The sequence below is a fragment of the Saccostrea echinata genome, unplaced genomic scaffold (genome assembly GCF_033153115.1).
Source record: "Saccostrea echinata isolate AGI-Se365-2 ecotype Australia unplaced genomic scaffold, CSIRO_AGI_Sech_v1 ptg000055l, whole genome shotgun sequence".
NCBI lineage: Eukaryota > Metazoa > Mollusca > Bivalvia > Ostreida > Ostreidae > Saccostrea > Saccostrea echinata.
In genome coordinates, this window is record NW_026889804.1 from 496,347 (window position 1) to 510,343 (window position 13,997).

The 13,997-nt window shown below is 34.1% G+C and overlaps 1 protein-coding gene across 1 annotated transcript; it reads left to right on the forward strand.

Moving 5' to 3' along the window:
- Positions 1-3,410: 3,410 nt before the first annotated feature.
- On the forward strand, positions 3,411-13,684 carry LOC133172857 (inverted formin-2-like). Its single transcript, XM_061307691.1, has 14 exons — positions 3,411-3,953; positions 4,590-4,705; positions 5,034-5,193; positions 5,695-5,873; positions 6,717-6,796; positions 7,003-7,454; positions 7,655-7,788; positions 8,102-8,266; positions 11,689-11,946; positions 12,185-12,366; positions 12,623-12,743; positions 12,865-13,029; positions 13,126-13,210; positions 13,307-13,684. Exons 1-14 carry the CDS (start codon positions 3,506-3,508, stop codon positions 13,405-13,407), a joined length of 2,646 nt encoding a protein of 881 aa, XP_061163675.1. The 5' UTR covers positions 3,411-3,505; the 3' UTR covers positions 13,408-13,684.
- The last annotated feature ends 313 nt before the right edge of the window (positions 13,685-13,997 follow it).

Sequence of the window (13,997 nt, forward strand, 5' to 3'; positions counted from 1 at the left end):
ATTGGGACACTTTAACAGATTTAAAACTTGAATTCAAACATCTTGATTATCACAGTCTAGTGTCTGTGGCTCACAGATTATGATCATTGATTAAATATATCACTTCTCAGGTTTGTAACTTTGTCGCTCGCGTGGCGCAGTGGTTAAAGCGTCTGCTCTAGAGTCGCGAAGTAAGGAGTTGATCCTTATGTCGCGGGTTCGAATCCCACTGCGGGACGTGGAGTCCGGTCCTTCGGATGAGACCGTATAAACCGAGGTCCCGTGTCGCAGTAGGAGCTGGCACGAAAAAGATCCCTCACTGCTCTATGGCCCTGAGTGCAGAGCATAGGACAAAATTTGTAGCCCTCCACCGGCAAGTGCACGTGGTGGCGTCTCCATATGAGTGAAAAATTCTCGAGAGGGGCGTTAAACAACAAACAAATAAGGTTTGTAACTGACTGACTGTCTATAGAAATATATCGTGTTGATCAATTTCACATCTGGCTCGTATGTACGTCGCCGTTTATAAAAGCGATAAACCAGATATACTAGTATTTTTGTGTGTGATTCACAAAGAAATACATATTTTTTCTGATTTTTTTCATCAATGATTTATATTAACGAAGATAATTTGCCGTTCACCAATCGTCCTATTATTCTTGACCTCCTTCAAACAAACAAACAAACAAAAATTAAAAAAGAATATTATGTATGTACATTTTATTTCTCCAGATCAAAAGCTTGAGGTCAAACACTTGAAAAGTGGTTTTAGAATGTTAGTGTTACCAGAAAATATGCACATGTATCTGTGTGCATGTAAGGGGTGGTTTGCACTTTCCGGAATTTGCCGGGATGAGCATATACAAACCCATTCCTAACACTACCTGGAATCCTTTTCTTTTAAAAACAAGTTGCAATCGGTAAGCTTTTTTTAAAGAATAATACTGCTTTTTATTTTTGGTTTTAATTCGTGGCAGACAGGTTCAATGTATCTGCATCTCAACATATGTTGCGGTGATGCAATTTGAATTAATGGTCATTTTCAGAGTTTATTTTCGTCGAGCCTTAACTCAACTGGAGGAGTGATAATTATTAATTAATATTTCACAGACGGGGAATATTGGCTCCATATTCATCAACGACACTGACAGTCAATCTGCTTGCTATGCAGTGATTGAATAAATGATTGAATTAATCCTTTGTTTATTTTTTTGCGTTTGCTTTACTGTTGATTATATATTGCATCCAGGTCTTGTTCACGTATGAAGTGAATACCCACTACCCAGTGCACCCATTAAGTGGTCATCATGGATCATCGCACATTTACTTCACGATTTGTTGCGCTGCGTTCTGTGGGTAGTGTGCAGTACTTATTTCATTACGGTTTTCCACATGTGAATAATATACACTATTAGTCGGTAGTTATTCCTTGTTTAAATTCATATTCTCCGCTACGAATTGTAGTGCTGGTGTAACCCTAAGGCCAAATAAAAAAATATGTGTGGTTCCGGTTACCCGACCTTCCCTATTTTATACCCCCGACCCTAAACTTTTTTTGGCAATTTTCATATTTTTTCCGGAATTTTCCCCGATTTCCATCAATGGCTCCGGTTTAAGTTTTAGCAATGACGGCCTCCTTGCAAAACATAGTGCAAGTGTTTAATAATATTAAGTCCAAAGCAAGCTAGCATGTAGGTGTCCCCTACCAGTATTGACTAGTATATTATCACATCACATCTAAATGCCATTTGCAAAGCAGTGATAGGTAATATTTAGAAAAATTAAGAAAATCATTTTGTTTAAAAAAAAAAAAAAAAAAAATCCCTACCTACCTACCCTAATTTTTTTGGAAGTGTAACCGGAACCACACATATTTTTTTGTTTGGCCTAATGTCAAATTGCGATGAAATATCTAAGTACTATATTCTGGAGCACATCATCTTGTTCCGACTTTTCACGCTACAGAAGTTAGTTTGTAAATAACACTTGTAACTCATGGCCATCCGACTTCTTTACTCTCTCGGACTTTGCACATTGATCCAAATAAACTTTTCTCCGCAGTAACATCAAGACCCACAATGCTTGTGGATCTCGCTGCTTACTTCGTTCTCGCGGTAAAAACAACTTAATAAATTTTTGGTTTTTTTTTTTTTAAATTACAGAAAATATTTTCAACCTGATTTAATGGTTATTGCATATAGATTGTAGATTAAAGGTTCTTTGTTATTTTTAAATTTTGCCTGGAAATGCAGCTAACATACGACGTCATGTGACATAACAGTCTAGACGTTCCAAATGTCTCGTGCGGTTTGAAGAGGCGGATCTTAAAATTAAGAAGAATTTTTTTTTTTTAAATATTTCTTGCTTTCGTTAATTTTTTTTTATTGTTTTCTATAAATTATAACAAAAAAGACGGAAATCAGGAAGTAAAATAAATGATTTTTTTTTTAAATAACTCCGAACAGCCCTTGTGCTGAGAGTTAACGATGTGCGCAACCTTTGTAACTAAGAGACTGTTTTACAAATAATGTAAGTAAAGAGCTTATTTATAAATCATATAAGCTCTACTTATACACAGGGAAGAAATGCGCACTGAGATTTTAAGTGTTTACATGTTTTGTTCACAATATATAATTATATACTTACATATGTAAAAGATACTTCAAACTCAAAACATTAGAGAAATATTTTCCTTTTCCTTTCTCTATGACATTCCATCCCGACATCAGATTTTTTTTTTTTTTTTAATCATTTGCAAATCTTCTCTTACCTGTGCTGAAGGGAAAAAAAAAGTTTGTTAAATTGGAAATCCAGCTTGAAATGCGGCAAGTCTGATATATATAATAAAATAAAAAAACATTTTTCTCGTTAATTAATACTATATATAGCAGACAATGGCTCATTTTGAAAATTACATGCTTTGTATATCTCAAAATCACTAAATTTAACGTAAGCTTAGTGCATCTTAAATTCAGCTATTACTCTTGATTTGTTTTCAAACATACAGAAAATAGTCGTTTCTTTTTTCTCTTTCTATTGATTAAAAACTGAAATATTCACTGATTTAGAAAAAAATTATTTCCACTAAAATTAATAAAATTAATATTAAAAAACATTCCTAAAAGGTTTAAATTCCTACAAAATAAATCTGTCAACTTAATTAAGTAGTCAACCTTTCGACATCTTTAAGAAGTTACTGAGTTGTTTACATTGAACCCCAGGCGTAAATATATCAGCAGGTGAAGGTCGGCGTTTAAAGCACAGATTTTTTTTTTTTCTGTTAGGTATAAAACAAATTCAATGACTATCATATATCGTTACTCGGCGAACTTAACAGATTTCAAGTATGTTGTAAAGTGAATTGAACGACACTGCTTGGACTGCACAAAAACATCATTAGTGAAACATTTGAAGGTTATTTTCTTCGTTGAGGTAAGTACATGTACGAGTAAACACAACATACTTGAGTCGACAAAAGCGAAACCAGTTCCACTCTAGCGTAACAGACAATGTAAATAAAAATAAAATGGATGATCGGAGGAGCTCATCACAGGAAACATCGTCTGTGAATACGTCGTCTTCATCGTCGTCGTCGTCAGACGAGGAAAATATGCAAGAAATATCCCGAAAAGAGAAATTTCGAAAAGTGGTGAAAGAGGTTATTCGTCAGATACGTAAACTTGACCCAGAGATTTGTGTTAAATTGCTGCAGGACCCTTCCCTTAATGTTTTGTCCGCTCTCAAAAAGAAAATAAAGAAACTGGATAAAAATTGGACGCTAGAGTTTCTGAATTCAGGCGGACTTGATGCCTTGTTAGATGTCGTCGACGTAATCGGAAACCGGAGAGTTACAAAATTTTCCGAAGCCGTAAAGCTTTTGGAATGTGTTGTTTGTGTTACTAAATTGGTAAATTCTAAGGAGGGGTTATCTTTCTTTGTTCAGAATGGAAGCTACACGAAGAAACTTGTCAAAGGTATATTTTTTTTTCTTTTTTTTTTCTCCCCCCCCCCCCCTCAGTTTTCCTAATAAGACATGGAGGATGTCACTTAATTGTGAATTACATGTCCAACAAATCAGATAATCAGATAAATCGAATGCGGTGAGATTTCCCGCTAATACAAATCTGTTTCAAACTATGTACCCTACATTTTTATTGAATTTCCTGAAAATCAAGTCTTGTGTCTAAACATTTAATAATTTTTCAATTAGTTTCGGAATACATTTTTATGTTACTTTGGAAAGTATTTTATAATATCAATCGACTGGGTTCTAAAAACAAATATTTTTTCACTGATAGTGTTTTCTTGTCAATTCTGAACTTTTGCTCATTATTTAGCACGAGTCAAAATACATGTGCTGATCAATTATGAAAATAATAACGATTAGTAAATATACATTTAAGATCATATCATTCATTGATATTCCTGTATCTTTTATGCAGATTGTTATTAATTTTTATTTATTTATTTTTTTATTTATTTATCTTTTTCACGATTGCTTTCGACTATGAATGGATTTAAACAGAGTTCCTTATGTATGTTTAACGCAGAATGTTGATGATGTTACATTTGTCTTTTTTTTTTTAAATATTTTATTTATTATTTTCAAGCATTGGACACAAGTCATGCAATGGTGAAAAAGCAAGTATTTGAACTACTATCAGCATTGTGTATATATTCCAGTGAAGGATACAGTGTAGCAATGAGTGCTCTGGACAGCTATAAGGTATATCAACAGCTAGGCCATTTTCCATCTATTTTAGATTTCTAAATATCTTATTTTAGAATGAAAATAATGTCAATGTCAATGGAAAATTGAAATCAATGCAGGTAAGTGAACAGCATTGAGTAAAGAAACAATATTTATTAAAAAAAAGTATCCGATTTCATTTTAAATTTTATTGAAACATTCTTTAACTTCAATGAAAAACATGAAGAATATTTGAAATCATGAACTTTGTATTAAATTGTTTTGTCAATTACCATAATATCATTTTTATTAAAAATGCATGTCAGGAGGTCCCAATGGCTATCATCTTACATTTGTTTTCAAGATGATGAAGAAACAAAGGTATCGATTTAGTGTGATCGTAAATGAATTGAAAACGGCGGACTTGGTTCCCTACAAAACCACATTGATGGCTTTTGTTAATTGTGTCATTGCGGCTAATGAAGAATTGGAGGAGAGAGTAAGAATCCGCAATGAATTTATTGGTAAGATGTACATTTGTCATTAATCTGTATGATGTAAAACTGCATGAAACTATGTCATTCAGTTAGATGAAAGGTGGACCTGATGGTCACTGAATGGCGGAACTCTTCCATTCAGACACCTTTTTAATACTTTCATTGTCCATTTATTTGACTGAATGACGCAGCCTTATACCGTGAATTAAATTAAAGTGCTTCTTTGCGATCACTGATAAATTTTAGAGGATTAATTTTCTTCCACATATGAACTATATTTATAGCTAATATATATAGGCCCGTAGAAGGCGGGGGGGGGGGGGCTTTTTCTGAATACAGTATTTTGCTATAGTAGATTTTCCTTTAGATGCTGGTTCAACCCCCACCCACAGTTTAGGTTTTTTATCTTGCTTGTCAGATTTTGGGGGATCCCCCCCCCCCCCCCCGCACACAAACTTTTGAAAACGTTGCTCCGGGCCTGTGGTACATAGCTGTTAAGCAAAAAATGTTGTCTGTTATAATTTTTAGGCTTAAACCTTCTGGATGTGGTCAATGATATGCGAAACGAGGACGACGAGAAAACGATCATCCAGTGCGATGTTTTTGACGACGAGAAAGCCTCAGATGACGAGGCAATGGCGACCTTGAATCCAGCCGTGATTGACATAAACAATATCAGGGAGGTGTTCAATGCTCTCTATCACAAGGTTAGTTTCTATTCTCTTTTGTATTGTGGATTTTATAGAGAAATAATTCTATACTAGGAATAGTTTATATCTTTACAAGGACATCGACGCAACACTGATGGTAAGATATAATTTAACGATGATTTTTTGTGATTTATCAAATTATCAGAGAAATCAACTTTCATATTTTTTTATAAGACATATTTCATAGTCAAGATGTAGCACGTAAAGTTTTACAGCAAACTGTTTGTTAGAACAGTTCCATTTCCCAGATCAAAATTTTAACCTATACGACATACAAGGATTTAAATGTACAGGAAGATTATTAGACTTTTTCCCTCAAAGCAAGATTGATTGATTGTAAGTTGTTCCCATTCGAGCATTTTTCACTCGTATAGAGACGTTACCATATACCGGTGAGGGGCTTCAAATTTTGACCTTTTACTCGGCACTCAGGGCCACTGAGCAGTGAGGGATCTTTATCGTGCCAACACCTGCCGTGACGCGCGGGGCCTCGGTTTTTAAGGTCTCATCCGAAGGACCCGCAACTTTCACTTCAAAGTGCCGAGCGAAGGAACAGTTGCTTACCATTTTTATCGACTTAGGTCAGTTGCGGCCGAGATTCGAACTCACGACCTCCCGAACAGGGAGCGAGCGCTCTACCGACTGATCTACCGTGAACGGTTTAAAACAAGATTGATATCAAATTTTATAAACGATAAATTTCTCTTCTAGGGAAAACTAAGTGAAATTGCATATGTATATGTGTGAGATTCGAAAGAAAACTCGTATCATGACTCATGAATATTTTTAAATCCAATGACTGGTGAAAATTTTGAGTAAATATTATTGCCTTAAATTTAGGTTTACAATACACCATTGGCTGAAATGCTTCTGAATATATTACAAACACTCCTACAAACAGAGCCAGAAAACCCAAGTAGGTAAGATTTTTTTAATATTTTGTTTACATTCATAAAAGCATCGCATCTATTCCGTCTACTAGTTTTTATTATGAAAAGAGGACGTAGCGATTACATATAGTTCATTATGCTAGGACAAAAAGGACTTTTTTTCTTTAATTAATCTGTGAGTTGATTAATTTTGACACGCTTTGGCTCTCAATAACATTAAATCTACTTCTTTTCAGTGACGATTGTTGGAAACTAATTGAAAAGTCAGTTAAGAAAGCATTTCTGATGGACTTAACTCGTGTCAACAGATGTCTTTTATGTGGAAAAGACGCATCACTACCAGGGAGTGTGGTGCCTCCAACTCTTCCTCCTCCACCACCACCACCTCCACCTCCACAATGTACAGTGCCTCCCCCTCCTCCACCTCCACCACCGCTAGGATTATCGCCACCACCTCCAGCACCACCACCTCCTCCTCCACAATGTACAGTGCCTCCCCCTCCTCCACCCCCACCACTGCTAGGATTATCCCCACCCCCTCCACCACCACCTCCTCCTCCAGGTATAGCGGTCATCCCTTCGTCTTCAGCAACAAACTCTCAGGGGTCCTGTAATGTGTGTACTCACACTCCCAAACGCAAATTGAAAACAATTAACTGGACCAAGATACCTCCTCGTAGTATTTCATGTAAGTGTGAAGATGGATACATAAATTCACTATATTATTTCACTCAGAAATTGAATACATTGTTTATGTGGAAATTTATTTTATTTAAAATAAGATCTGGTTAATTAAGAATATCTTTGCAACATAGATTATTTTAACCAATAGATATAAGATTCTGCTTAAAAAAAGCAGCGAATCTGTAATAACCTTTATACCCTCAGGCAGAGGAAATGTCTGGAAGGAAGTTATCATTATGAAAGATAAGGTGCCTGTGAAGCATGAGACCTTAGAACAGGAATTCTGCCGGAAGAAAATCCAGAAAAAGAAAGAAAAGAAAATTAAACTTCCTACAGAGGTAAGAGTCATGATTGGGAAACAAATACAAACATAAATATGCAACATCACCAATCATTTTTTTTTTAAATTAAATCTAAATATCATGTCAAGATGAAAGATATATATAAATAATCAGTAGCAATGAAAATCAATTTACTTCTACGTATTTGTTTTACATGACCTCTCTCTGTTCTTATTTCTTTAAATATCTCCTTCCATTTATGTTTTTTTTTTCTCTTGCGATGAACGAGAGACAACGTAATTAGCGGAAAACATTTTCACGTAATTAATTACGTAATTAACGTAATTGATAAGAAAAAACTTTCTTACAGATACTACTTCTTGATGTAAAACGAAGTATGAACGTAAACATATTTCTGAAACAATTTAAGTGCAGTCATAGGGAAATCGTATCTATGATAGAGAGGGGTGATGTACCAGACATCGGCAGGGAGCGTCTACTGGGGTTACAGAAAATACTTCCAAAGGAAGAAGAGGTATTGTAAATTTAGCATATATACGTTTTTAGAAAACGATCGATTGAATGAAATACATGAGTTACAGTGCAGCCTTTCACAAATTTACGTTTGTTTGTTTGTTTGTATGTAGTTTAACGTCCCTCTCGAGAATTTTTTTCTCATATGGAGATGCCACCACTTGCCGGTGGAGAGCTGCAAATTTTGTCCTATACTCGGCACTTACGGCCATTGAGCAGTGAGGGATCTTTTTTGTGCCAGCACCTACTGCGACACGGGACCTCGGTTTATGCAGTCTCATCCGAAGGACCGGTCTCCACGTCCAACAGTGGGATTCGAACCCGCGACGTAAGGATCAACTCCTTACTTCGCGAGTCTAGAGCAGACGCTCTAACCACTGCGCCACGCGGGCGACCACAAATTTACGTAAAACAGTCCAAGAACATTTTCTGGAACTTGTGTCTGGGACCACAAGGGGACAATTCTATCAGATGCAAAGTATATCCTGTACTGTCCCAGAAAGCACACTGGTTGATTAAGGCTTACCCTAATTATCATTGCACCCTGGCAGTCACTTTCTTGAACTACTAAGATATGATGTCATTATGTAATATAAAAGCAATAATGAGCTTATACTGTTACTGGGGGGAGAATTTTACTCTGCATTTTAAACTTCATGTAAAATGTTAAATGTAATGAAAGTTTCTGTGTCTTAACTGTAGTTTAAAGCTTGATGGTGCGGCTGTGTTATTGAATATAATAAACTGTACTAAGTTTCATTACCATTGATAATTTAGTCTACTAAATACGAAACAAAAATATACTTTGAAATTTTTTTTTCTTTCATGCCATTGGTTAGAAATAGAAGTTACCGTATGTGTATAAAAGCGACTAGCACAAGTGATAATAAGGATAAGTTAAGAAGTTGAGAGGAGTCTGTTCTTCAACCTAATCTTGCTTGGGAAAATGAGTAATTACTTTGCTTTAATATTAAACACGGGGGAAGTGGAAAATACCCCCAAGTTGAACTCAGAAAAATTATTTCACTATGACTCAAGCTCTTTTCAGGAAGAGAAATATAGAATAAGTTTATTTATGTAAAAAAAGTGAAAAGTAATTGCCTTAATTTTCTACTTTGAAGTGTTTTCTATTTCTCTTTAAACTTCTAAGAGTCTACTTTCTCTATAATATAATCAGTTCTCAAGGAGGTTAGATCAAAAGTATTATCAAAAGAATTGAGAATTTTTTATCAAGTATATTTTTAGAATCTACACGCATAGGTTAATTAAAAATCAAAACAAGGAATGGGGGTCAATGCGCTTCTTTTGGCGCTGCGGAGCTTTTAATATTACCTTTTTGCACTGTAATTACGTATAACACGTTAATCAATTTTTTTCAAACTTTTTCCTCTGTTTTTTATCCAAATAAATTAATACATGTAGAACAAACACATTCTTTCTTTTTTTTTATCTTGAATAGTCACATCTAAATTTATGACATCAAGACAAGTTTCAAAATACTTCTCATAGTCAATTATTTGACCTTTCTGCACCAACAAGGTCATTTTCCTGGCATTAAAAATTTAACAATAAAATCATTTGAAAGTAATGACACTTTTCTGAATTTAAGCAAAATTGTTAAAATTACCTGATAAATTTAGAAAAGAACATTAAAAGTGGGGGGTCTGTGATGTTAATTTTTAGCTATTTCCAAGATAGTGTAAATTTTATACTTAAATTGGGCTACTTCTTTCCAGGGCTTTCACAATATATTTGTGATATTTTTCCAAATATGATGATAGAATTCATGACAGTTATTTTAATATATAATTTAGGAACAGTATAATACATTTTACTGCACAAAACAACTCTCTGTGCAGACTGCATGTAAAAATAGGAATCCAAACTTAACAATACTGGAATACTTCAAAAGAGAAAAATTGATCATTTCCATCTAAAAAGCCTTCCGCTGCAAAATATAGTTCCTCACTTTATGCTTTTTGTATGGAATTTCATCATGGGTTTTAATGGAATATAGTTTAATTAGCATTGTAGAATCCAAATTAAATGAAAGAACTAAAACATTATGCAGATTTTTTTAAAACAGAAATCAAGACCAAAAAAAAAATGCTCAAAAGCTCAGGAAAGAACCTCTTTAATGTTTTAGCATCACTAAACGGTTGTTTGTAAGGCAAGTCCGCAAATCATCTATTACATCTTCGACCCTTAAAATCATTTTTTTTTTTCATATTTGCTTTTTTAGCTCACCAGAGCTGAAAGCTCAAGTGAGTTTTTCTGATCACCTGTTGTCCGGAGTCTGTCTGTCTGTCTGTCTCTCTCTCTCTCTCTCTCTCTCTCTCTCTCTCTCTCTCTCTCTCTCTCTCTCTGTTTGTCCGTCCTTTCGTCTGTAAACTTTTCACATTTTTAATTTGTTCTGAGGAACCTTTGGGCCAGTTTCTTATCAATAGTTGTTACAAAGCAAGGATAGGACCAGAAAAGGAAACCAAAGTTTTACATAGAAATAGAAAGGAAAAATCTTTGAAAATCTTCTCAAGGACACGGATTAGATCTAGAAAAGCTGAATCAATGTGAAGCTACCTGAGAAAGTTTAGATTGTTAATTGTTCAAATCATGTGGGGGTAGGGTGGTCAACAATAGGGGATCAAAGTTTTACCTTGAAATGTTTAGGAAAATTCTTCTTCTCAAGGACCACAGGACTAGAGAAGATGAAAGTTATGTGAAAGCTCCTGAGTTTGTGTATATTATATTTTGTTCAGATCATGGTCCCCGGGGGTTGAGTGGGGCGATAATAGAGAATCAATTTTTTTTCATTAATATATATGGGAAAAACTTTATAAATCTTCTCAAGAACCTCTGGACCAGAAAAGATGAAACTTAAGTAAACGCTTTCTGGGGTATTTTAGATTGTAATTTGTTCAGAGCATGCTCCCAAGGGATAGGGTGGGGTCACAGTAGGGATTATATAGGGAAAAAATCTTTAAAACTCCTCTTCTCAAGAACAGGGAAGCCTTGATTTATTGTATTGATGTGGAACCATCCGTTTGTAGTGTAGATTCATTTTTGTTCAAATCTTGGTCCCTGTATATAGGATTGGGATACAAAAGGCGATTGGAATTACTTAGGAATTCATCCAAGCTGATGTAAAACAGCAGGGCCAAAGTGATTCAGGTGAGAGGTGTGGCCCATAGTCATCTAGACTTGTTTTTTACTATACAGATGTGGAAAATGTTTGTCACATCTGTTGTTTTTCACACGGTATCCATGCATTGAATTCTGGTTGGAATATGATTTGTAAACAGAGTTACTCTCATTTCTTGAAAAGAACACACATTTTTTTTTTTTTTTGAATTTATTGTGACTAATGTGTAAGTCTACCTATAGAAAGCAATCATTTTTTTTAAATACCATCTTTTTTTCTATAAGGTTAACATGCTTGAAGAATTTGAAGGAGATAAGGAGAAACTTGGGAATGCAGAGAAATTTTACTTAAAACTGATCGAGTTACCCGCCTACAGAATCCGTATAGACGGTCTTGTTCTCAAGGACGAGTTTCATGTCACAATGGACAATCTTCTGCCAAATATTAATTCTGTGGTTAAAACATGCCAATGTCTCCTCGAAAATGAGTCTCTCAAAGTTTTCTTACGATATGTTTTACATACTGGAAATTTTATGAATGCGGTAATGTATTTTCTTGGCTGCAATTTTTTTCCAGAAAATTATAGAAATAAAACAGTTAATCAGGAAAAAAGAAGAATCATTTAAATCGTTTGTTTATAGAATTCAAGCGTTTTGTACTTGTACCAACTGTATCTAGTAAAAAGAATTTTAAAATTTACGTTTTAAATATTAATACTTCTTAATAGTAAATCATTGAAAAAACACATGTAAAAACTACAATTCATCCATTAATCACTAGGGTGGGTATGCAGGCAACGCAATGGGTTTCCGGATAAACTCCTTAAATAAATTGATGGACACAAGAGCCAACAAACCAAGGGTAACTCTTTTACATTATCTTGTTGAGGAGGCTGAAAAAGAAAACAAAGACGCTTTATCATTTGTTGAGGAGATGTCTGAACATCTGACCATAGCCTCAAAGTATGTCAAATTTTCAAACTCGGCATTCATAATCAATTTTTTACCTAAGTCTAAAAATCATTTAAAATCGCTTCATTGATAATAAGAAATAAATTATAGGGAGAAATGAAAGAAAAATACACTTAATGGTATAATAATAACATGTATTATATCATAGTTATTAACATAAAAAAGCAAACCCTTTTATGGTGATAATAAGCAATAATCTTTGAACATCAAAATAAAATCCTTTTACAAACCTTTACGAATTTTAAAGTTTGACAGTGGACTCACTGACAACGGAAGTAAAGGAGGCAAAGGGCAATGTTAGCAGCCTGAAAAGAGATCTGACAAAATGTCCCGATGACGTCAAGAAGCAACTCGATATGTTTGTACAGGCAAGCAAATTAAGCCCGTTTTATAATTTGAATCAAATAACACAATAAATTGTTCTTTTAATCTAAACGGTCAGCCTGATGTTCTTGAAACATATGGACAAATAAATATTGATAATTACAGGAAGCAGAAAAGGAAATGACGTCATTGGATGATGGTTTAGAGAAAATAAGTGAACTGACAAAGCAACTTGTTTGTTACTTCTGTGAAAAAGAGAAAAGTTTTAAAATAGATGAGTGTATACACGACATGAATACATTCTGTGATAATATTAAACGATGTCAAAAGGTAAATTAAATACAGATCCCTAGATTATTGATCTTAATTAAAATAGAATTCTTTTTTTTTTAACTTATAAATGCATTTCTGTGAACTCTTCAAAAGGAAAATTTGCGAAGGAAACAACAAGAAAAAATGGCAGAGCGTAGGAAAAAGCAAGAAGAGGAAATGACAAAGACACATGCTAAGCGTATGTTATAAAATTAGAAACTTCAATATAATTAAGAAAAGGTTTGATCTTAATTGAGATAAGAGTATATATATGGTGTATTTTTTTTCTTTTCAGATACTTCAGCGAAAAAGGAACCAATGGAGGATGATTGTATCATAGATCGATTATTGGAAGATATACGGAAGGGACACAAACTACGAAACACACGACAATAGACATTGTTTCGAAACAAGAATGACATTTCTCCTTTAAGCCTATTAATATTGAAATCACACGCATACACATTCTCACACAGACAAAAAAAAACACGCAATTAAACAAAATGTATTATTTTCTACATTATCTACAGCAAAATAGTGATTTAAATCCATTCATAACAGTTTGTACCGCTTAACCATAATTTGGAATAAATGTAAATATTAACATCCAGTGAATATTATCTCCTAAAGAAAGTCATTGCCGTTTATCAGTCAGTAAACACCACTAAGTAGATCACTTCTACAAATTTCTGGAACAGTGGATGTTCCAACAATTAAACGTACAGTGACGTACATATCAATAATACACTATTTCTTCTAAATTCTATTTTAAATGATTATTTGCACAGATAAAAATATTCACAATAAAATGTTCTTTGTTTGTTAGTTCGTGAATAAACGATGGAGCTATTGCAGGAAAAAAAATACATAACCCGCTTACGCTGGTTATGCATTTTTTCTTCAACAGCTGCAACATTAATTCCCTTAATAACAAGCAAAGAGAGCATTTTATTGTTGAAATAAATCATTTATTATGAATTTAATTA